This window comes from Lonchura striata, chromosome 5 (genome assembly GCF_046129695.1).
Source record: "Lonchura striata isolate bLonStr1 chromosome 5, bLonStr1.mat, whole genome shotgun sequence".
NCBI lineage: Eukaryota > Metazoa > Chordata > Aves > Passeriformes > Estrildidae > Lonchura > Lonchura striata.
This window is the reverse complement of record NC_134607.1, coordinates 17,538,528-17,561,923: the sequence shown is the minus strand read 5'-3', so window position 1 is coordinate 17,561,923 and position 23,396 is coordinate 17,538,528. Positions and strand designations below refer to the sequence as shown.

The following is a 23,396-nucleotide window of genomic DNA, read 5'->3' as shown; positions in this document are numbered from 1 at the left end:
CTACTTAATATGATTTAGCTATTATGGCATGAATTCACTGCAGTTCTACAAGTTTAGTTTATTTTCTATTTATGTTTTTTTACTGTATAAAGAAAGCAATCCTGAAATAAAATCTGTTTTTCATAGAAGCCCTAATTTGCTTGATAAGACATTAAAAATTATTTTTAAAAAAGACTGCAGTGAGTCCATGCCTTACTGCTGTATATTTCCATTAAAACGTTATTGACAGTTCTCTCTCTCTATCTAAGCTATGACATCATTGCTGGATGGAATGGTTTACATTAGCATCATTTGCTGAAGTTCTTCAGTGAAATCTTATTTAGACTTCTGGGTTTTTTTCCTAGCTAAACAGGTATACAGGTGACACATCAAATCTTTAAGGCATTTTACCAGATATTTGTTACTTTCTCTGAAAATTTTGGGCTTTGGAGTCCAGTGCTATCAATTAACTAAAACAGAATGAAATATCCTTACAATGTTGGTGACAAAAGTCATATATCTCTATATTATTTTATGACAAGATTTCAAGTGGTTTAATGACTTGCTGATGATTTTTGCCATCTAATACACAGGAATATTCAATATTGTGCTTTTTGCCTCATAGATTAGGCAAAAAGGAAGTGAGTCTCTGTTTAAATTAGACATACTGACATTTTAGCTCTCTAATAGAGCAGTTCCTTGGAATGTTGTGGTGTTTGGAGGAAGCTCACAGCAATTCTTTAAACAAGACTAGTGTCCTTGATTGTAAGTATCTCCCTGTCTGCATTTTTTAGGGGCATAAGAACTTTATAATGGTAAATTGTGTTGTTTTTTCCAAAGCCTACTAAAGTTACTGTTCCCACTGACTTCAAACTTTGGGTCAGGCCATTCTTTATCCATATAATAGTGCAAGTATTTTTGCTCTGGGTGATTTTCTGACCTGAAATGTATCCTTATGTTTCCATTGTGAACAACAAGATTGAAATGTGATGATTTATGTAATTTTAAGACCTTTCTTTTCCTCTTTTGAAATGTTTGAAATGTGTGTGTCTTTTAGCAAGTGTTCATGAATCATCAGACCTTTCTAAATGTGCTTTTTATGAACTGTATATGAAAGAAAGGAACTGAAGATGTATTTTTCAGCTTATGCCATTTCCATTTCTGCTGTTTTACTAACCCATTATTTAGCTTCTCAGTAGATTTAATGAGGAATTATTTAAAGCATTCACAGAAACCATTTGAGAAATAACATAAGCACATTGTGATATATAAAGTGTGAAAAAGGCTACAGAGCTTACAAGAAACATCTTAATGTTCTGAGCCTGACTGGAGAAAAATGCATTTCAGTGATTTTGTTAACAGCAAGCTATAATTTCTTTTAAAAAAGCTATTCTTAATGTGAGCTACAGGAAAAGGCAAGGCTGGGATACGGCTTTATAATTTGAGCTAGCAGGCACATTACCACTGAAACAAGTGGACTGATGGGGGAACAGCTCTCTAGATTTGGGATAATTCAGGTCTAAAAAGAAAATACAGGTGAAGTCATGCAGAATAAGGAAATTAAGAGTAAAAGCACTCCATATAGCATAGCTGCTGTATAGATGAAAGAACTCACTAGGACATAGCCAAGAAAGCCCCTGAGTCAGTGACCTACTAAACCACGGCTGTCTGTGCTGTGTGCCAGGCAGTGCATGAAGTGCTTAGTGACGGTCCATGAGTCTGTCTGTGAAAATCACCAAGACAGACAGCATTTCCCTAAATGCCAGAATAAAATAGCAGTTAAACTCCCTACCTGCTCTTACTCTTGAGAAGCATGTCACAGCAAGCACTTTGTTAGGTTAACTCTGCCTGGCTTTGTCCTAAAGTGCTCAGAAGAGGAGGAGAGAAGGAGGGCCTGTGTCAGGACCTTGTGATTGTAGAAACAGTGGGATATTCCTGCACCTGCTTTGCAAGAAAAAGGAGATGGGCATGGGGAGATGACAGGAGATGAGGATTTTAGATGCATCCTATAGGCTGCCTCTTAGGGCAATATATAGATATTGACAGTTAATGGGAGTTCAGCAGCATGCTTGCATCTCTTTTCTACAAATAGTTTTTAAGAAGACTAAGAAATAAGTAGTGGAAGAATTAATTGTTGTTGTAACTTCTCCAATTAAACGTAATCTAAGATATTTCCAGACTAGCAAGCTTAAGATGTGAGTTACCTGTGTACTTGCACTCTCAACACGGCAACTTCATAGTAGATTATCTTTACCATGAAGAAAGCTGAAAATTATACTTGGTTGACACATTTCTTTATCTCAAATCAATGACCCATTATTCAGTTTAATGGAACTGAGGTAGAATTCAGACAGTGGGAAACCACAGATAATGTGGGTGCTGAAAAATGTGCAGGATCTCAGCAGCACCTGGTGAGCTTTATTTGGCTGCCAGGAGGGGGCTGGCCCTCATGGAGTGGTAGAATGGCTCTGCACAAGGGCCAGTCCCCCTGCTCCTTTTGCTCACAGGCCAGGACAAGCTGAGTTAATCCTGCTCTGAGCAAGCTGGGGTTAGTTAGGCCAGGCAGGCTCCAGATGGAGCCCCAGTGGCTGCTCCACCAGAGCCTTCTCCTTCCAGGGCAGTGTGCAGAAACATGGAGCTGTGTCCAGTTTTCAGCTGACAGACTGATCTGCTGGGGCTGTGTGTAGGGCAGAGGTAACTGTGTTATTTACAGACTCAAACTGACCCTGGAAGCAGGAGAAGGGAGAGACTCTTCTGATCTTTGACCTGTGCCATTGTTTGTGGCTTTTTCTGAAGATAAGTCACAGCTGTCCTCTAACCAGCTGTTCTTTGTGGCAACTATTGTCTCTCTAAATTCCTCTTGGCCTTGAGGAAGGTCAAAGTTTTCTTGGCATTCATTAGAAAAAAATGAAGATAAATTTTAAGTGAAAACAGCTGTAAAATAATTGTATTAACTTATGTCCTTGTCACCTTGTCACTGTATATAAACAGTTTGAGGACTGTCAGATTGCAGCTTGAAAGCATCTCTGCAAATCTCATCAAGGAGGGCAAGCATCTTAGTGCCCTCTGCCCTATTCTTCTTGACATCTCACATTTGTCTTTTGGTTTGGAAATTTTCCTTGTTTCTCACCTTTGAGCAGAGAGGATTGATTTATTGTCTTTGTAGGTCTTGCTCTGTGATGAGACACATTTTTACATCTGCACAGCTAGAAGGCTAGTGATCTGTTCTTTGCACAGTACTTTCAAATCATGCTATTACTCCTTCATTCCTTCCCATTAAATTGACATTTCAGGGATGAAAACAATTTGTGACCATATTAATGGAGACAGCTTCTCTTTTCAATAACAGCTTCACAGACATGTTATCAAATTCCTCAGACTTGGTGGAGCAAGTTCAATTGACATTGGGTAGAGTAACACAAAGTCAGCCTGAAAAATTTTACCTAGGAAAGAAGGAGTTTCTGTTGGCATGAAGGGATCAATGGGATGCTAGGGGTTTGTTTTAACAGACTGAAAAAGCCTCCATCTCACATTTGGTCATAAACATTTATTGACAGTTTTTCATTTATCAATAACAAATTTTCCCAATGTTTTCTTATCAGAAATGCAAAATATTATTGTTTTACTGTTTGGCTCTCAATTTTACCCTTTAAGATAAAAGAGGGGGAAAGAAAATCATTGATTAACTGAACTAAATGCAGCTAAAAGTCTTTCATGCTTATCTTGGAATTCTGAGTAGTCTTGCTGCTTGAAAGCACTGTGTAGAAATTAGGAATTTACTGAGAGTCAAAATGTGCTGAAATGTTCATTGCAGTGTGCTAGGTCCTGAGCAGGTGGGACTGGAAATGCTTGCATGTAGATTTTTCACTGAGGACATTGCTGATGTCAACAGAAGGCAAACCCATCTCAGACACAAATAACACAGTAAAGCAGACCTGTGCTGGTTAGAGTCACCCAGTTCACAGACTGGAGGGCAGAGCCCATCTTGTGACACCAGGGAAATGTGTTGTTTTTGTGGCCGAGCCAAAGGGAAGTACAGGAAAATTCTCTCTTTCTGGTGAGATTTGCTCTCAGCAGATAATTTATAGCAGCACATTCAGTGCTCATGTGAGCAGATGTAGTTTCTCTGAGTCTTTTTTTTGAATGCTCTTACATCAGGAGCCAGTTGGCCCAATTAAGACTAGGCATTAGGTTTCAAAGGAAAACCAGCAGTGGGTAATCTGTGAGAGAGGAAATCTTTGAGCCCTTTACATCATCATTGTGCAGGTGGCTAAAATGTCAGGCACTGAAAAATTGAAACAGGACTAACATATAGCCCAAGTCAAACCTCACATTTCCAATAGAGCCAATGGACTATCCAATAGTGGTGTTGTTGGATAGTGTCACAACACTCTGCAGGCACAAGTCCTGCTGAATTCAGTAAAACTGAAAACTGGCATGTGAATTTCTGTGTACAATAGCTCCTCTTTGGCATCTCTGGTTGAAATGAGTACTAAAATTAATTTATTTGTTATAGGTTCATGGAATTGTAAAAGGACTTGAGATCAGCCAACTCATCCCCTGCCCCAAAGTAGTTTATTTCCTAACAGCAAGTGAAGAAGAAGAAAGATAGGAGAAATAAGATAGACTGTATTTAATAACTTTATTGATTATTTTCTTGTTGGTAGTGTCAGAAGACACAGCAAAAAGTGTAATCTGTGTCTGTACCCCAAGTACCTTCTACATAAATGACAGACTGTCCTTTCACTCTGTAGGTTGACTGACAGGCTGTGATATTTGAAAAGTACAAGTAACGATTCTTTCTATGTGATTTTAAAACTTATTTTTGCTTTTTTTAGTAGAAGAGAACATATCTTTCTTACCTTGTCTCTATGGCATGTGACATTAGAATTAGTAAAGACTTTTTTGAGGCTTTTAACCTTCAGCAGAGTATTTCAGAAAAAAAAAACAAACATATGCTTAATATAGGCAGGAATTCCTTAGTAGAAAACTCGTTTTATGATTGTCATGACATTAGAGAAGGGTGTTATAAATCCTCCAAAATACTTAAAAGGATTAAATATAGAAGGAATAAAGTTAGCTCTCGCACAGCTACTTGGACATAAGTAGATAAGAAGCTCCTTTGAATTTGAAATGTGTCTGTGTAAGCCATATGCATTCTGCTTAGCTCTTTCCTAGCATAATCCTCAGAAACTTCACTCCTGGAGGATGTGGGAGGACGATTCAGTCATCTTAAGACATGTGGATCACTAGATCTGGCCCTGATGTGAACGTGAGCCAGATTGCAAGAGCTTTGCTGATGCCAGCTAGAACAGTGTTTCACACAAAGTCAAGGGAATATGCTCACTGAAATAGTTATTACCAGTTTGCATAATCCTCCCAGAACCTGGCTCACTATTCAGCTATTCTGCCAAATGTAGCAGATCAAGATGCATCATGAAATATTTCCACCACCATGCCTGAGATCTTAGAACAGGATATAAATGAGGCATTTGTGTTGTTTGGAAAAGCCTGTCAGAACAATTTCTTCTGTATTAGTGAAACCTTTCTGCACCTTTTCATCACTTTCTTCTGTATTAGTGAAATCTTTCTTCACCTTTTCTGCTGTATTTCTTTCATCACTGGTGACCTTGTATATCCTGTCAAGCATGACTTTACTCTGGACTTCTGCAAATGATTTTGTTTAGAATAAAGCATTAATTTTTTTTTTTTTTGCCATAATTTTCTGTCTGCAGTTAGCCTGATCTGTCTGTTCCTCAGACAGTTCTTGTTTTAGTTGAGCTTTGTGCTGAAATGACACGCCCTTCCATTCATGACTCAAATACGTTGCCAACTCTTGCACTCCTCTGCTGAAAGATGCAGTGAGGACTATAGTGACAACCCTGGTAAATGAAAGTGGCAGAGTATTCTTTCTTATTCTTATTAATTTCTGCTGCTGGACACAAAGGTGTTGGCACAAAGTCTTCATGTATTTTTCTAGAAAATAGGTCCAAACACTTCTTCTCTTTGCTGAAGCAGGAAGAAACCAGTGATTTGGGTACACTTGCTTCTTACCCACTGGAGGTCAGCACAGATTTTCACAGGAACTAAGGAGAGGCCCTGCGGGCTGGTGTGGAAGGGAAATGTTGTATGCTCAGTGTGCTGTGAAGATGTGTTGCTCTGAAGTACCCGATGTCATCCCAACACTCTTGACAGCAAATTACTTGCATGTTCTTTCATTGATTGAGACAAAGAATAGAAGGGGGTTTTGAATCTATATTATAAAGAGAAATTATTATTGGAATTGAGTTTTAAGTAGCAACCAGTTGAAAGAAATAAAAATCAAATTCTTTCCATGTCCATGGAGTTCCCTTGTCTCATTTTTAAGGTTTAGGGGAAAATAATCCTATTCCATCAAACAGGTTGAGAATCAGGTTGAAGCAGTCAGGAAGGATGATAGGTCTGCAAGTCCTACTGGAGACAGGAAGTAATCTCCAGCAGTTTTTTGTAGGGTCAGAATTTCACCCATAGATTCTAATGTTTGAAAAGATCCTGATGACTCTGTTGTGTGACAATCTGAATCACATAGACAGTGGAATTAAAGGCCTGAATACAGCAGGGAAAAAGAACAAATATTGTGATCTGGAATTCTCAGTAAACACTACTGACTTAGAAAGTAAGGTTGCCTTGTTCAACTACTTCCATGAAGCCCCACGAGTATTATCCAATCTAAAGCTGTCTTCATATTTTGAATGTCACAGGAAAACATAGCAATGAAGGATTATTTGGCTTTTCTGTTATTTAATAAATTAAGAGCCATAATACAGCTTTGCCAGTGATTAATATGGAAACTTCTTTGACAGGGAATTGATAAAATAATTGAGACAAAACAGTCAAACTGAGTCTATGAAGTTCTTCCTTTTTCCTACAAAAAACCCCAATCCCACAAGCATTGTTCAAAAATTGAAAAGACTTTCTTACAGCTCTTTCTTGTATGTTGTAATGAGATGACATAATTGTTTTTATATGGATATAAGTTTTTTGGGTAAATTTTGAGTAGTTTTATTGACACTTTTCATATTAGATGTGAGCAGAACAAGATGATGAACAGAAGAATGAGAAGTACAAGGTGTAAACCCAGATCCTGAATACAACCCATTATTGCTGTCTGTTTAAATAAAAATTTGTCAGTGCTAAGGGAAAACAAACATATTTCCAATGCTTCTTCTGAAAAGGAGAAAAAGGCAACAGCCAATGTCACTGCTATCAGAAAAAAGGTGTTTCTGTCAGATAAGGCACCAAGAGCACATTCCTCACTAAATCTCTCCCTGAGATGCCTAGCCTGTGTAGTGCTGTTACTAACCCCTTGCTCTGTAATCTCTCTGTATATATGTCTAATTTATCAGTTTCTTGTAGATTGTCAGCAGCCTGCTGCCTCCATACCGCCACACGGCTCACAACTAGCCAGGGGGCCAGATTGCCAGACTGTCAGGTAAACTCCACTAACTCTCCTCTCTTTGCACAGAGCTGCATGCACACCTGCCACCCCCTCCTCCTCCTCCTCAGACAAAAGCTCTTCACTTTTTCTCTAACAGCAAACCTTTAACAGCTCGAGGAACAGTGGTAATTTCTGCAGTGACAGTACCAACATGAGTCACAGCATTCATGCACTTGCTTCCTTGTAAAAATATGGAAAAAATGCCAAGTTGGATCTTGCAGCCCTCATTTGATATTTTGATGCAGTTTGTCGATAATGCCAAAGTAGCAATGAATTTATTTTGTTGCTAGAAAGATTTACTTAAATTGAGGACTTTTAATTTCACGGGTAGGTGTAGGCTTCCCTTTTGTAAGGTGGCATTTTAGAGGCATTTGTGAGATTTTAGCAGACGCTTCTAAGTTTTCCCTGACTTGGAAACTCAGACCCAAGGCAATCAGTTATTAATCTTGTTTTTAAAAGTAAACTCCTGGTGTCCTTGCTCATAGGTGGTGCAAAGGCCACATTGTGCTTCTGGGATGGCTGAGTTTATCAAGGCACAACCCCAAACCTAAGCAAAGCAAAAGGACATTACAATAATTTTATCTGTTCATGGTACAATCAGTGCAAATATTCACTTATGTCCATGCTTTCATTTGAAATAATTCACTTTTTTTTTTAGGCCTTTGCCTGAACTGTAGCGACCAAGTTAGTGCCTCTCATTTATTGCCTACAAAATGGAAGTACTCTTATCTTCTTTACTATGTAAAAGCAATATGAAAGTTTTACTGAGAAGTTGCTGTAAACTCATTGCAACTGGAAAGTATCAATTACTGATTTACAGTTTGGAGTTCTACAGCTCACTGAAAAAAATAAAAGTGACATTTAAAATCTTCAATATGCCAGTAAAGTGACGCTGCTGTATTTTAGATGTTAGAGCAACTTGAGATTAGCAATAGGTGCTTTGGAAACATGGAGGTTAACGTCAATAAGTCTTATTTTAACCCTATTTAATTTAATTAAGGGCTATTCTGTTCCTTCCAGAGCTACTCTTCTAGTGGAGAATATGTCCAAATACCATCCCTCTCTAAATGCTAAGCAACAATTGTTTCTGTAATTTCAAAATATCTTCTCAGAAATCTGTAAGCATTAACTTGTTCTGATAATTTAAAATATGGTTAACATTTAAAAAACTTCAGGTCAGTCATCCTACAAACAACACACACACACACAGCTGGAAAATTGACTTTCAGGTGGCTATTATTTTTTACCACTAGATTTGTACTCATCTGGTGATGTCAAAACAACACTGATTTTGGTATATTCACACTGCTGCTTTGCTTGCCTGATCAGCCACATTACCTGCCCAGCTCTGTAAAGCAGTGAAGCATAACAATAGATTTGATGCAAGTCAGCATGATGACATGAATTGCTGAGTTGTTTAAATAAAGTAATTGGAATCTGGAGTAAAATTTGAGGGCATTTAAGGACCAATTAGACTTACTGAGGTTTGGATTTTCTAAATGCAGCAGAGAATGAAGCCAGGAGCTTGTCCCACCATTTCTTGTCCTCTGACTGTCCCTGAAGTCAGCCATTTTAAGAGAGAGCCGTGCTTGTTTTTTCAAGTCTCCAACACAATTCTTGCAGTAATGTGACCTCTCAGTGGCATTTCATCCAGGGCTAAACAAGAGCTGTTTAAGGCTTGTGCTTCACACAGATGTTTTCCACATCCTGTGATGTCTAATCATGTTCAAACCAGTTAATACACCTGACCATAGCACAGGTAGATTCACTGAGAGCTTTCCCTCATTGATTAGCTGTACTGTGGTTTTTAAGTGGGACTTGTATAACTGTGGCATTTTCAATAATTGTGATTCCAGTGGATAGGCTTTGGTAAATCTCACTAGATAAGCAATGCAGTTTCAAGCCAAATGAGACTCCAGGGCATATCTAGTCAATTCATTTTTGCTTTACATTGGTCTTTTTGCTTGAATCTGCATGTTTCAACTGAAACTTGATTGGAAGATCTGTGAGAACTTTCCTTAAGAGATTTTTTTTTAATTAAACTGAGGAACAAGTGCACAAGTCTCACTCTGCCTTCCACACATCACCTCAGTTTCTAGGTCTAGGGATGTGGGGCAAGCAACCAAATCCAGGCCTGCCCTGACAATTACTGGATGCTGTTCCCCCTTCCTAGCGCCTGTAGCTACCTGTCTGGTGGACTATATTGGACAACACTAAAATATTGCCATTATCCAATATTAAAAAAGCTTGTCCATGTTTGGATTGTATTCTGGTTTCTGTTGAATGCAGAGAAAACCTCATTTTCATTATTAGAGGCCCAAACTCTAAGCCCAAACTATCTATTAATAACAAAACAAATCACAACTCCCCAGTACCTCCGTTTAAATTAATATTGCCTTTTAATATTAAATAATGCTTTTATTTATATAAAGTGGGAAATAATTTTTTTTTAATTATAAAATATGCAACTTAACACATGCAAAATTTCTGCATTCTGAAAATATGAGTCTGTTTATATTTTCCTTTTCTGATTTGTTACAGTTACAATCAATGCCAGACAATGTTGCATGTGAATAACATCTCTAAGCCAGAACAGAGTACTTAGAAACACTGAAGGCCTTTGCACACCATTTTCCAGTTAATTTTAGAAATATGTGATTAGTATTTTGAGTGCCAGGGAAAAAAAAATAAAAGAGCTGCATAAAGCCAGACAATAATACTAAGACAAAAAAACTGCACAGACTTTATTCATCAATTGAATGAATACATCCCCAAATGATACTGGCATTTAAAGAGATGTTCACAAGTCCATAAAAACCAAATGTTTTAAAATCTACACATATCCCATTGGGTGAATGTAAAAATGTTCTTCCTTATTCTCTGTTTATAGTCAAAACCTCAACTTCTTCCATGTCTCTGTCTTGCTTTGTGTTATTAATCTGCCCTGCCACCCTCTGCTGTCTGTGACTGGACATGTGTCAGATAGCTCAGCTCCAGGACCTACTGCCATAAAAAGCACATTGAATGCCATGTGTCACTTGCTGATTCTGGTGTATTTTTAGTTTACGTAATTTGCATTAATGAACTGGATGAATTGTGTTTCTGAAGAGAAGAAGGTGTAACAGCAGAGCTTTAGAAAAATATTTAAATCTATTGGAGCTTCAGGTGATGTGTTTATATATGCTGCTATAAAGGTGCCTGATAGCCTTGACATTTTTTTTTCTTGCTAGTGCCCTTAATAATTATTATTGGATGAAAAGGAAATAGCGAGACAAATTTTTCTATTTCTTCTGTGTACAAAATGTGCTTGTATTTCAAAGTAAGAAGCAATGCAGAATTACCAGGAAAAGAAAATTAATATAACTCTAACCACAGTGCTTAGAATTGCTAATCTGAGCATAGCCTAGGATAGTCTGTAGTACAGTTTTTACAGTCATGGCTGGCTCTGTAATGAAGGTCATGCCATAAAGTTATTATGGTTGTTTATATTTGCGTAAAGGAGAATCTTATGTGTCTCGAGGAGGTTCTTTAGGCCACTGATGCTGTACATAACTAGCTGCAACTACAGCCATTTCCTCACCCATCCTTTCCCTTGGAGCATGAGCATCTTTTGTTGCTCATTTTTAAAGTTAGGAAGGAAGCCCCAAAAGACAAACACATCTCTGCTAATGAGCAAGGAATGTGTGTGCTGAGTTTCTGTTCCTCTCTGGCAATTATAAGAGTCCTGTTTAAAAAGAAACAAGGCAGCAAGGGAGAAGAGTGATCCAGTCTTGCAGGGTTGTGTAATCACCTCCTTGTTTGTTTTCTTCAAATGGGATGTGAAGATTCTAATTCAGTTTTCTGTCTCTGAAGGAATTAAGGCTAGTGCTTCTCCTAAGCCTATCTTGAAAACTTAGGAGGCACTGAAGCCAGGAGCTGGCTCCTGATCAGTGGATAATTTTGAGAGTACATACAGAGCTTTTGGGTTAATCAGTAGTCACTCCTGACATAGTCATTGGTGTGGAGCAGGTAAAGATCTCATTAACATCTCTGCGGATGCTGTATCTGCATCTGCATGTGGCAGAATATGACAGAAGGAAAGGATGTATAATAGCCATGGAAAGAATTACTTCTTCTGAGGAGTCATAGTTCATAACACTACACATTTTGGGACTGAACTATTAGACAGCTGGGCATAAAGCAAAGCTTTTGGCATCCTGAGCTTCTATGACCCCCTGTCATCACCCAGTGTACAGTCAGGAAACTCATCTTCAGGAGCATTAATGAGAAACAGAATCTAACTTAAGACATGCAATTCTATGATCTTCAAATAAACCCAGAGCTCCTGTAGAATTGTAATATCTGTGTATTTGTGGTCAAAGCCTAACAGATTTCTCTGATTTGATACTGTGGACATTGCCATCAAGTTACTTAATGGTGGTGGTGCACACTTCTTTCTTTCTTTAGTCAAACACAATATCATCTCTCTGCTTCCTTAAGTAAATGCTGTGTGTGGAAACTAAAGACATTTTCAGTACCACTGGCATTTCCAGTAATGTTTTACCAAACACCTCTGGCATTTCAAATTGATTCATTTCCAACAATAGGCTAATTGCATTCCTTCAGCCAGAATTCCAATAGTCTGTGCTGCAGAGATAATATGTAAAAACGCAGTTTCTAAAGAAGGAAAATAGAAAATGAAAGTTCTCTTGAAGATGGAGACATAAATGATTGTGCTTTATCATACATCACACTGTTGAGCTTGCAATAACTTCAACACTGTAGAACATTTGAAGCATTAGGGAAAAAAGCTCTTCCCAGACACATTAAAGAAGTGGGGGTTTTGGTATTTTTCTCCTTTTTTTTTTTTTTTTTTTTTTTTCCTTTTCCTTCTCTTTATAAATGAAATTTTCTTGCATTTTGTTTTGGTACCTTGTTTTACTACAGCTCTGCACCAAGAAGTGGGATGTGTTTGTGTTAGCTGCCCCTTTTCTTTGCTGCTACTCCAGCCCCTGTAAGCTGGTTCAGACCCCTCCGCACTATGTGCCAGTGAATGCTACAAATGCACTCTAGACAGGTGAATTAACAGGTGAATGCTGTTATCAGACAAATTGTTCACAAAAATTAATCAAATGACAGAATTAAAAGGATTCAAACAGCACAAAACCCTGAAGAAAACAAAATATAATAAGTCCCCAGACTTTGGCAGTGTAAATTGCAAAATATTTAATGGTTAAGGGGCCTGATGAGGAAGGCTACGCTGTGTTTGTAGAAATGAACTAGTAAATAGGTAAAATTCAGTAAGATATCATATTTTCACAGAGCTATGAAACCTGATTTCTAGCCTGGCACTGTCCTTCATTTCAAACTCTGAATCAGCTGCATATAGAAAATCTTTAATATTCACATAAAGATGGCACCTGCATCTTGTCCTTCAAATTTTCTCTCCCATTTCACAGATACATTTTTTCTCCACACAATCTTTGTCATCCCAGCCATGCAAACAGCAATTGTGTACAGGAACTGTGAAGTCAGTTCAGCCACCTCACAAATGCATCGAACATGTCACTGACTTGCTGTGCACTGAGAGCTTTCTGTATGTACACTGTGTGTCTGAGGATGCAGGTTTAGAGATGAGGCTTCACCCCCTTTTAAAGTTAATTCCCAGCCCTGTACTATCGACATGCTTGTAAAAAGTTTGCCTTGTATTTTAAGCACTTTTTCTCTTTTCTTTTTAATTTTCAGTCCTAATGCTCTCCCAGAAGAGCAGCCACATTCCAGCTCTCAGTGTGCCCCTCTCAACTGTCTCTCTAAGCCTCCTCCTTACCCCTAATCTTCATATGCAACGTAAGAGAAAATGCAAACAGAGTGGAGCTCATGCAACAAAGGTTGGGGTTGTTCCCAGCAAGCGGGTAGACAATCCTGCCTTGTTGCTGCATTGGCAAGTCTGGATTCATATCCCCTGCTCTGGCAACTGAGGGAAGGTTGAGAAGAAGAACACAAAGCACAGAGCCCAACCTATCAAGAAGACTTTTTATGGTTCCTCTGATTGTACTCAAAATGAGCTGTCACAACTGAAGTGTAGTGAAATTTAACATCTCGACAAAAAATGTTCCTCCCAGCTGCTTGGCTTTACCTCTGAAATGGTAAAGAGAGACTTAAGCCAATGTTAAAAAAATATGTTACAAAAATCCTACCCTCACATCCTCTAAGTTCAGCCATAGGAACCAGTTCAAATTTCTTTTTGTCTTCAAGGGTGTGATATTTATTTCTTACTTTATTTGCACCAGAATTCTGTGTTTATAAAATATGGTCTTTTTTTCTTTTTTGTGAGAGTTGTATTTAACTAATTTTATTTTTAAAATCCAAGCAGAAATAGCTTCAGTGAAGAATGACTGTGTTAATATTAAAAAAAGGCTTGTTGCATTGGCCAGCATATGGCCAATTTTTATTGCACAAAAATGTTGAAAATAGGTTGAACTGGAATGTCAACAAGGACTGTATATTTTGCTGCTGCACTGATATTGTTTATGCACTTGTTTTTTTAATTCCTATTACACTAGCTTCTGGTTTTGTTCTAGCTCTTCATTGAAAGATAATTATTAAGCCTAAGAAGGAGATGAAAAGATAATGTACTGATTTGTTTTCAGTTGTTTGCTTGCATTGTAATTATACTTCTCACATCATGAATTGGTGCTGTTTTTTGGGATTACTTTCTATCTGGTATCTGAGAAAGAAAAACTAAAATAAGTAAAATGCTGTGTGCTAATTGAAAACATTCTTTCCTCCCACTCCCATCTTCAGGATCCTAGCTCGAGGCCTTACCAGGAAAGGCTAGTTTGAGTGGGGAAGACGTGTGCATTTTGTGTGAAGTATTCTGTGGAGAAAGAACTCATGCAGGTAGGGTTGATGGTGTGGATCAAAGTCAGCAGGACTTTACTGTAGTGCATTTTTTCCTTGCCAAAAATCAACAGACACAGAACCTTAGCTCATGTCAGTTTATGACAAATACTCAGGTGATCAACACTACGCAGACTCTATCGCAACAGTGCACAGTGTTCCTAGTTAAAGATTTTTTCCTGTAAAAGCTGAATAAGCCTGGTTTTTTTCTTAAAAGCAGTGAGTTTCAGAACAAAATCATGGATAGAGGAATTTATTTTGCACAGTACCTGGCAGCAAGGGAAGTGGCCAGCAGAGGGTTGTGGTTCAGCATCTGTGGGTTTCCCGTCCTGTCCTGAGCTGAAGAAACAAGTCTGCAGTGCTGCCTATTTGTTGGTAACTAGCAGGCTCCTTGTTTTGTTAGGTGGCCTTAAATTATTTACAGAAGAGAGGCTTGGGTATTTCTGCATGTCTTTATTCCTTCTCTGCAGCTAATGTGTGACCGACAAGTGGGAAACGCAGTACAACCTAAAAATTGCTGCAGGCATGGCTGGAACAATTCTTTCAAATTCTGCCTGAATCTGAGAGAATGAAGTCAGTTTTTTAGTAACAGTGCTTACCAAATGTTACAATACAGAAAACATCAGCAGAGGAAAGAATCGGTGACCACTCAGTGTGCCTAACAAATCATTATTACCATAGTACCAAGAACAAAGGTGCTGTAAATAGAAATATTTTATGTCATCAACAATGTCTGTCGTGTAACCTTGGCAAAGCAGCTGAGCTATAGTAACAAAACACTCAGAGATAGAGAAATAGGAACAAACTGATACCCAGTCCTGATCAGATCAAACAGATAACACTCGGTAGTGTTTTGACTTTGGTTTCCATGGGGTTCACGTGATACTTCTCATATACCTTTGCATCACGATTCAGTATCATAATTAAACTGCCTGTTGTCTTGTCATAGAAAGGTCATGTGAAAGCTTGTTCAGCTCCATCATGATGTCTGACACTGAGTTCAGCTGCTATTTTGATTTTTTAAAAAAATCCCCACAGTATTTTGTCTGAGGCAAATTTAGCTTTCAAAAAGCATCTCCAGATTTCTGACCTTGTCTGACTGGTGTAAGAATATCTGCATCCAACAAAGACAGCTACTGTATATTGTTAATAAGAGAAGGAGCTTGCATAGCACTTTGAATGCAGTTACCACTGACTGCACTTGGAATAATTTTTCCTATTTTCATATCCAAATCAAAGGCATTTTCCTAAACTTCAGTTAAGCAGTAGTACAGTGAAATACATTTCCTTTCTATATAGATACAAATTTATTGGGGGAAAAAAAGGTATCAAGACAGTTTAGAAACATATGCATGCCCATGTGGATCAAGAGTTATGAAAGAACATCCAATGGTATAGAAGTTGTGTCTCTGTTTTATAGAAATAAATGTTTTTATTCTCTTAAGTTTTAAATTTTTAATTCCTAAGTTTTCAATTTACATTTTTTATATGTAATAAAATGTAATTGTTGGAAATGTGAGAGAACTAGAAACAAACCAACTTCGATGTATAAATGGTTGTAGTTATTGCATTGTAAGTTACAAAACTCTGTAGGTCCCTGGGACAACTTTTGTCAGTTAACCAGTATAAAATAAAATGAAATAAAATAAAATAAAATACATACCTTGAACTTAAGATGAAAACCTCTTCTTTGTTATATATTGATTGATAATATAAAACTTTGTGAGAGATTTTATAGGAAATATTTACATGCAGACAAAATCAGAAACAAAAGCTTGGGTTTTTTTAAGGGTTGCAAAATATTACATTTTGCCCATTTAAAATTAGTTTATGTTGTGTTGATATCTATTCTGATTTTTAAGGATTAAGAAAAAATTATATTTGTAATGGTTGAGTATACTTAGGAACACCACTATGTTTTCTACCCAGTAAGGAAGCAATTCAAATCCTGCTGTGACTTTTGTGTCTGAAACTCAGCTTTTGTTCTCTATGATGGCCTTGAAATGTCTTTGGATTTGAAATAGCCTATTGAAATAGAGTAATTTAGATCAAAACAGGAGCATTTTGGTTTGGGTTTTAGTTTCTGATGTAGTGAAAAATTATTCCTAGTTCAGTAAAATGATCTACTTGTGGAAATCCAGTTTATAGGAAATGTGTGAGGAAAAAGAAGAAAAGAAAATAAATAGGAAAAAAACCCCAAATATAAAGGAAGAAAAAGATGAAAAATAAATTGTAATATGTAATAGTATGGAAAAAATATATTTTCTATTAGTCAGAACATATATGGAGGTTTTAAAGAAAGAGGACATAATTGTTTTTCATGCTAATTGTATAGAATTTTCTGCCTTCTTAAATGGAGGCAGTAGTGATATTCTTTCTGATTGATCTGATATACAGGTTGGCATCTCTGTGCTTTCTCTATCCACATTTTTCACAGTAAATTAATGTAGTCATAGTTATACAGCAGAGTTTGTAGAATGAAACTATAATTTAACGCTGCAAGTTTTAATGCCAAGTGGATTTTCAGTTTGTTTTTTATTTTAAAAACAATGACAAAGTTGTTTAAGCCATTTACCATATTAATGTATGTACATAAAGGAGATTATGTTATGAAATATAACCTCACTTATGAAATATGACCTCACCTATAAAGGTTGCTCACCATAATTATGTTGGAAATACTTAAGTAAGCTATTAGTAAAATCTGACCCAGTCTTATCCCACTGGGAATGACACCCAGAGTCTGGGCCCTAGTTTTGGTACCAACCTTATCGTTCATCCTGCAATGCCAAAGTCAGTAGCTGTGTTCCCAGCTCCACTTACAGCTGGACTGATCATCATCATCACAAGGTATAGATCACATCAGCCTTTATGAGGTCTGTTCCTTTCTTTGGCAGAAGATGCATATCCACTGAGGTTACAGTAAATGTCTTTCTTTTGTTCCTCGGAAATCTTCAGTTGAGAATGGCAGGGGCTGATGTTTTACCTTTGAAGTATGATAATTGCTATACTTACCTCTTTAAAAATTCCAGTCATCACTTCTTCTTCAGTTTTTCTTTGCTGTGTGTGCAGTGAGTCTGAAAGGGATAGATACTATTCAGACGTTTCTTAACCATGAAGGGTTTTTTTTAGTGTAATTAAGCATCTCGTGGAAAAGAAATAAAAAAGCAATTGCCTTTTGCCTTCAGGCACAAATACATCAAAATATGCAATGGAAAATGTGTGCATGACATTGTTAACATTGTGTAGTTTCTCTGTATCCATAACTAAGCTAGAAAATTCTTATTTCGTGTGATATGCATATTCCTCTTGCTAGGAGGGCAAGAGAACTATCACAGAGAGTCTGTATCTTTCATTTGGAGGTGCACAGCCTAAATCCTTATTGGTTTTTAATCTGTTTCCCATGGAGTTCGTGAAAATCCCCTTTGTGAAATGTAATGGCAACCAAGTGACAAAGTGACAAAAGGTGAAGGAAAAATCCAGTATTTCATTACTGGAGTTAATGTGTGGGCAGACTCTGGGTGATAGAGCCTTGTATTTAAAAAAATGTATTTCTACAAAGCTATTTGTTTTGATTATCATTATTTGCTGTAAAAGAGTGGATAAGAGTGTATATTTTTTATCAGTGTTAGTAATCTGAGTTTTTATTGAGTACGTGGTTGCTTGATTTCAAAAAATTTTGGAAAATCAATAAAGAGAAGCCTTTGATAAAAGTTTCAAGTAGCCTGGCTTGCTAGCTAGTTGGTATTTTATCTGCTATGAACAAGAAATAAGAGTTATCTAGCTTATTTTATTATTATTTCTCCTGTTCACAGATATGACTATGTGTGCTATGCCAGTGGTTAAATTAAGTCCATTTTATTACTTATTACTTTTATTACTTTATTACTTTATTGCCCTATTGATTTTCAGCCCTGTGGTTTGACTGTTAAAGGGTTAATTAACTTGATCCTTTGTAAACAATTAAAAAAAGAAAACTGATGTTTTGTGACTTTTGTAATCTATTGAATGTTTCCATTTGCATGATGTTCTGTATTTAATGAACCATACAGATTGCTGTGTTCCTTTCAAAAGAGTTTTAGCATTGGTGGAGTTTGTGACAGACACAAATTTGTATACTGTATGTTTACTGCTGTAATAACTCAGCTACTCCTATGTTGAATTGACATTATGTTGTCCTGCCTTCTTGGGGTTAAATGATGAAGTGTTTCTAGGTGGTGAAGAATACAAAAGTATATATGTTCATTTACTAAAGACTATTGGAAACTCTTCTTGTTGCTACTTTATGCTAAAAGCAAAAAAGTTAAATAATTCTTGTTTCCAAAAATGTATCATTTATTTTTTAAAATTGAAGTAATTCTCATGTTAACTTTTCCTTGTCCTTTTAGACAATCCTAGATTAATACCTTGTGAGGGATTCATAAAGTCTGTGCTTGTACATGTGTAATATGATCATGCAGTCAAATGGTTGGGAAAAACACTCTAGTGCTGAAGAAAATAATTAAAATAAGCTGATATACCAATTCTTACATCTTTATGTTCCAATTAAAATTACAGTGTAATTAATGCATAACTGTTCCAGTGAATAAACTGGCCATTTTTGTTCATTTAACACCATTCTGTCTGTTCTGCTTCTATTTACAGCAGTTTGCAGTGCTTAGACTTAGACTTTCACAATCATTTCATTCTTAGAGATCAATGATTGTAAATTTAAAAGGTATCAAAGAGGAAATTAAGACGGGAAATCAACATTAAAGGAAAAGGGAATCGGAATTAAAGCCGAGATGCTTCCTCTGTTTTCCGAGTTTGAGGCAGATACTAAAATATGGTTTCCCCATATAGTGTTTCCAGCGGATTTGAGTGATCCCTGAAATGCTGCAACATCTGCATAAACTTTCAGCACAAGAACGCTCTGTAAGATGCCGATCTCCATCCTCAGGGGATGTGGAAGCAAAAGAGCTGAAGACAACAAAAATTTGGTTTGGGAATGCTATACCATACCTGCTTCTTTACAGTAAGGAACATCCTTTTCCCTTGCAGAAGAGCCATGCTCTAAAAGCAAAGAGGTGAAGATCAGCCCATACTGATCCAGGAGCTCAGCCCTGGCTGGAACGTGGCTGCTGCAGCTCCTCCAGTGAACCTTGCTGTTCACAGGGTCCCTGAGGGATAGAAAATGTCCAGCTTTTAGAAGTGGGTCAGGAAGATTGTGGAGGAAGGATTCCATCTCCAAGCTTGCTGTAGTGTTTGACTCAACAGGAACTGATGGACAGCTGGGTTGCTTTTTGCCTGGCTGGGGATGTGGTTTGGATAGTAACACAAATTGTGCATAGTGGTAGAAATGGAGCCTGAGGGCTGCTATTTGTCTAGGTTCTTCCCACTTGTATATTTTCTTCCTTTTCTCACCTAGCAGGGATTCTCCCACATTATCTTTGCTCATTGCAGAAATGAGCCTTGGAAATGCAGTGTTCCAGGATCATTTAGCAGAAGTGTGACTGCTAGAATTTTTTTGCACTGGGTGCTCCTCTTTTTCAATGTTGAATTAAGAGTTTCTGTGAGTTGAAAAAAGAAAGGGGAAAGCAGACTTATCTTCTTCAATGTGTTTTGAAAGAAGTTTCACAGAGGACTATCCCCCTTGTGGGAAAGTTCTGATTTCAGAGATGGTTTGACAAAATTCTAATCCATATTGCTCCTTTCCCTTCTTCTGTGTCATCCCTTCAGCTGGTCCTCTGCAGGGCTCTGAGAGGCAATGATATTTATTGAGTAAGGTCACTGAAATAAACAGGGGAAAAAACCCAACAAACTAAAACAAAAACCTCAAAAAATATAACTTCTGTTTCCAATGAAAATGTCTGTAATTTCTGCCTTGGGAAGAAGCATTACTCCATATTCTGGAGCAGGAGGTAACCTCTGACGACTGAACTGTTGGTTTTCTGCTATATATACACCAGATTTTAATGGACAGGATCCTGAAGCTAAAGTTTACAGTGACTGTTACAGCAAGTCTTAGTTTCAAGGATACTTCTCTTAATAAATCCTGAAGTTATGCATGAAGAAATGCAGAGCACTTCCAGTTGTACCTAAAGGCAGCAGGAGCTGTGGTTTGACTCTCCTAACACTATAAAACACTGACAGGGCACTGGCAAGTGAGCTATGCAGGAAAAAAAATTACAGCATAATTTTGAACCATGTTGAAACCTAGGTTTCATTTGACCAATCATAATAACAGAGATACTAATTATGGAGAGGACCTGACAGCCACATCTTCTAGCAGCCTAGGAATGACAAACATGGAAGATTTTATATATAGAACAAGATGGAGGGGGAAAATGAAGCTAAAATAGGTAGTCATAATTACATGCATCCTGGGAAAAATTATTTGGAATAAAGCCAGTTCTCATCTATTTGTTTATGGTAAAGGCACAGGCACAACTGCTTTCTTTTCAGCAGAAGGTTTGAGTGATTGCCTGGATGAAAGAAGAAAGTCTTAACTTTGCACAAAAATAAGGCTCAGTGCTATAGTTGTCAACTCAGCAGAAGCTTAATAAACCAGTAAAAAATATTGACCTTTGCAAGACAGATTTTCTTTCCTTCTTGACTAGAGTGGTATATTAGAAAATACATATTTCCTTCATTATTATTTATATATTGTCTTGTATCACAGTGGAAGCATCCAACTTCAGGAATATGATTTCTTGGCTGGTTTTAGAGAAAAAAAGATTACCTTGCTGTAATAACAATTTATGACTGAGAAAATGTTATTTGTGAGAAAGCTGTATATGAGGGGGGGAAAGAAGGACTTTCATATCCCTTAACTGAGTTATCAGGGAACTTTGGAAATAAATAATGAGACAGTTGTATCCATTTACATTAATTCATAGGATTTCTTACCTGTGAAGGGGTTTAATATTTTTAAGCATTGACTATGTCTCTCAAGGAAATTGATTTTTGCTATTCAGTGCTGTCATATTGGTTGAAGTATTAAAACTGAAGCTATTTACCCAGATTGGAAACGTGTTATGGGAAGTGACATTGACTGCAGAGCTTCCTTGAAGAGCAAATTCTGAATGTAGAGGACGTGAGCCCCATATTTGGTGACCAGTTTGTGATTCAACTTCAGCCTTGCAAACCATAACATTAGAATTTACATAAATGCACTCAATAAAAATACCAGTAATCTCAAATTCCTACACTGCTGAAAAAGAAAATGCCTCTGTGAAGGCACCATGGCTTTCAAAGGTTTTTGTTATCTTAGACAAATGCAGGGTAACTCTTTTTATCTTCAGAGCACTCTATGTATATTAATTCTTTCCCAAAACATCTCTGCAAATTGGTTGCTGTTATCTCTCACCTACAGATAGGCAAATTGTGTGTGTGATGGGAAAACAGCAACACTCAATGAAGTGATTACATGTAATCCTTCACCTCTCCACATACCTCACCATGCGTACAATAAATACCAAAGTGGTTTTAGATATGGGCGGAAGGTGAGTTACTTACTCCATGTGGTACATACACTGCCCCAGAACCTGCATTGCTCAAGTGCTGGAGTTGGTTCAGAGCTTTTTTTCCTATTTCTGCAGTGCTTAGTATTGATAGAGACTCATTATAAATGGCTGGAGTTTAACGTCCTCTTGCTGCTTTTAATTTCTGTAGACCTATGCCCTCCTTCTGACTGTCTTCCAGGCTTGTAAACCAAAATGGCATTTTGACTCACCAGACCCAAGACAAAAATAATGCCTGAGCATGGGAAAACTTTTCTTTCCCTAACAATGACAGCTCAGTAAAATATATATACTCTTATTCTGGTAAATAATATGAATTTCCTTTTAAGTGACTACAGCCTATTAAAAGGATGTTCAAAACCATGAATATAAATCTGTGACAAAGCACAAATGGAGATTCTGGAGGTTCTGGAGTTTCAGACCCCTCATCTCTGCAATTAGGCTTAGTTTATCACTGTTGGAATATAAACACATGGCACATTTCAGTATGGAAAGGTACAGCCATTTGCAGTGCATAAAGCTTTGCACAGATATACACTGTAAAGATTGTTTGAAGTACTAAGTTCCAAAATTAGACAGTGTTAGATCTCTGGGGTAAAAAGAAGTTTTAAAGGGTTTATAAGAATTATAAGAATGAATAGAATGTTATTTTTTTAGATTCAGGATAAAACAGCAAGTTGAAGTGGAATACGAGCAGCATTTATATCCTTTTCACAGTCATATAATAATAACATTTTATCCCAGAAACATCCAAAGGAGTCTGTGGAATGCAGAACAGAATGGAGGAAAACAAGGGAGGAAAACTTAAGACGAGTCTGCAAATGCAGCAACAGCTTTGAAGTCTTTCTGTTTTAAGTCACCATAAATTATTAAAAAGTATGCTGAAATTCCTGTGCATGTACCATATGCCTTTTTAGAAATAATCTTAAATACCTGACAGCTTGGTTTTTACAACAAGGAAAAAAAACAAAGGGCAGTATTGCAATATTGAGAGTGGTATATTTTCTTCCAGAGCTGGAAGTTATAATTAGGCCTTTATTTTCACAACATGTTTTATCAGCCATATGCTCTACCTGTGTTGATTTGTTAAGCAGAGAATCAAAACATTTTGCCCTACTGTTTAGGTAAGCATTCACAGAGGGGCAGTGGTTAATATTTAATGTATCCAGCACCTTAGCAGTACATGACTCTTCAAACAAACCACCTCTCCTATGGAGACAGACGGAGGGAGTTGGGGTTGTTCAGCCTGGAGAAGAGAAGGCTCCAAGGAAATCTTAGAGCATCTTCCCACTAAACCCCACTTAAAGTGAAGTGTCTCAAATGACCAGGTCTTTTTAACTTTTTTTTTTTTACCTGGCTGTTGATTGTCACTACAGAATAAAAGATGAAATAAAAAAGTAGAACATTTTATGAAGCATAGCTTTCTCTCCTTTCTGCTGACATGACCTTATGGAAGTTTGTTTTCACCTGAAGTTAATGCAAATCAAAGCTAAAGCACTGTTGCTAATGGTATCTAAATGTATGACATCAACTGGATAGCGAGACGCATTTCATTAATC

The 23,396-nt window shown here is 37.2% G+C and overlaps 1 protein-coding gene across 4 annotated transcripts in view; it reads left to right on the top strand.

Annotated features, from left to right (window-relative positions):
* Positions 1-18,952, top strand: part of BICD1 (BICD cargo adaptor 1) — a 167,436-nt gene extending 148,484 nt beyond the window's left edge. The window contains exons 8-9 of one of the 4 annotated variants that reach the window (XM_021540005.2): positions 7,375-7,450; positions 13,181-18,952. In XM_021540005.2, the coding sequence (XP_021395680.1) occupies positions 7,375-7,422 (48 nt within the window). In that variant the 3' untranslated portion in view covers positions 7,423-7,450; positions 13,181-18,952. Of the gene's footprint in view, positions 1-7,364; positions 10,455-13,180 lie in introns of those variants that run through there. The other 3 variants (XM_031507959.2, XM_021540007.2, XM_077783358.1) reach the window with 3 other exon arrangements.
* Positions 18,953-23,396: the final 4,444 nt, after the last annotated feature.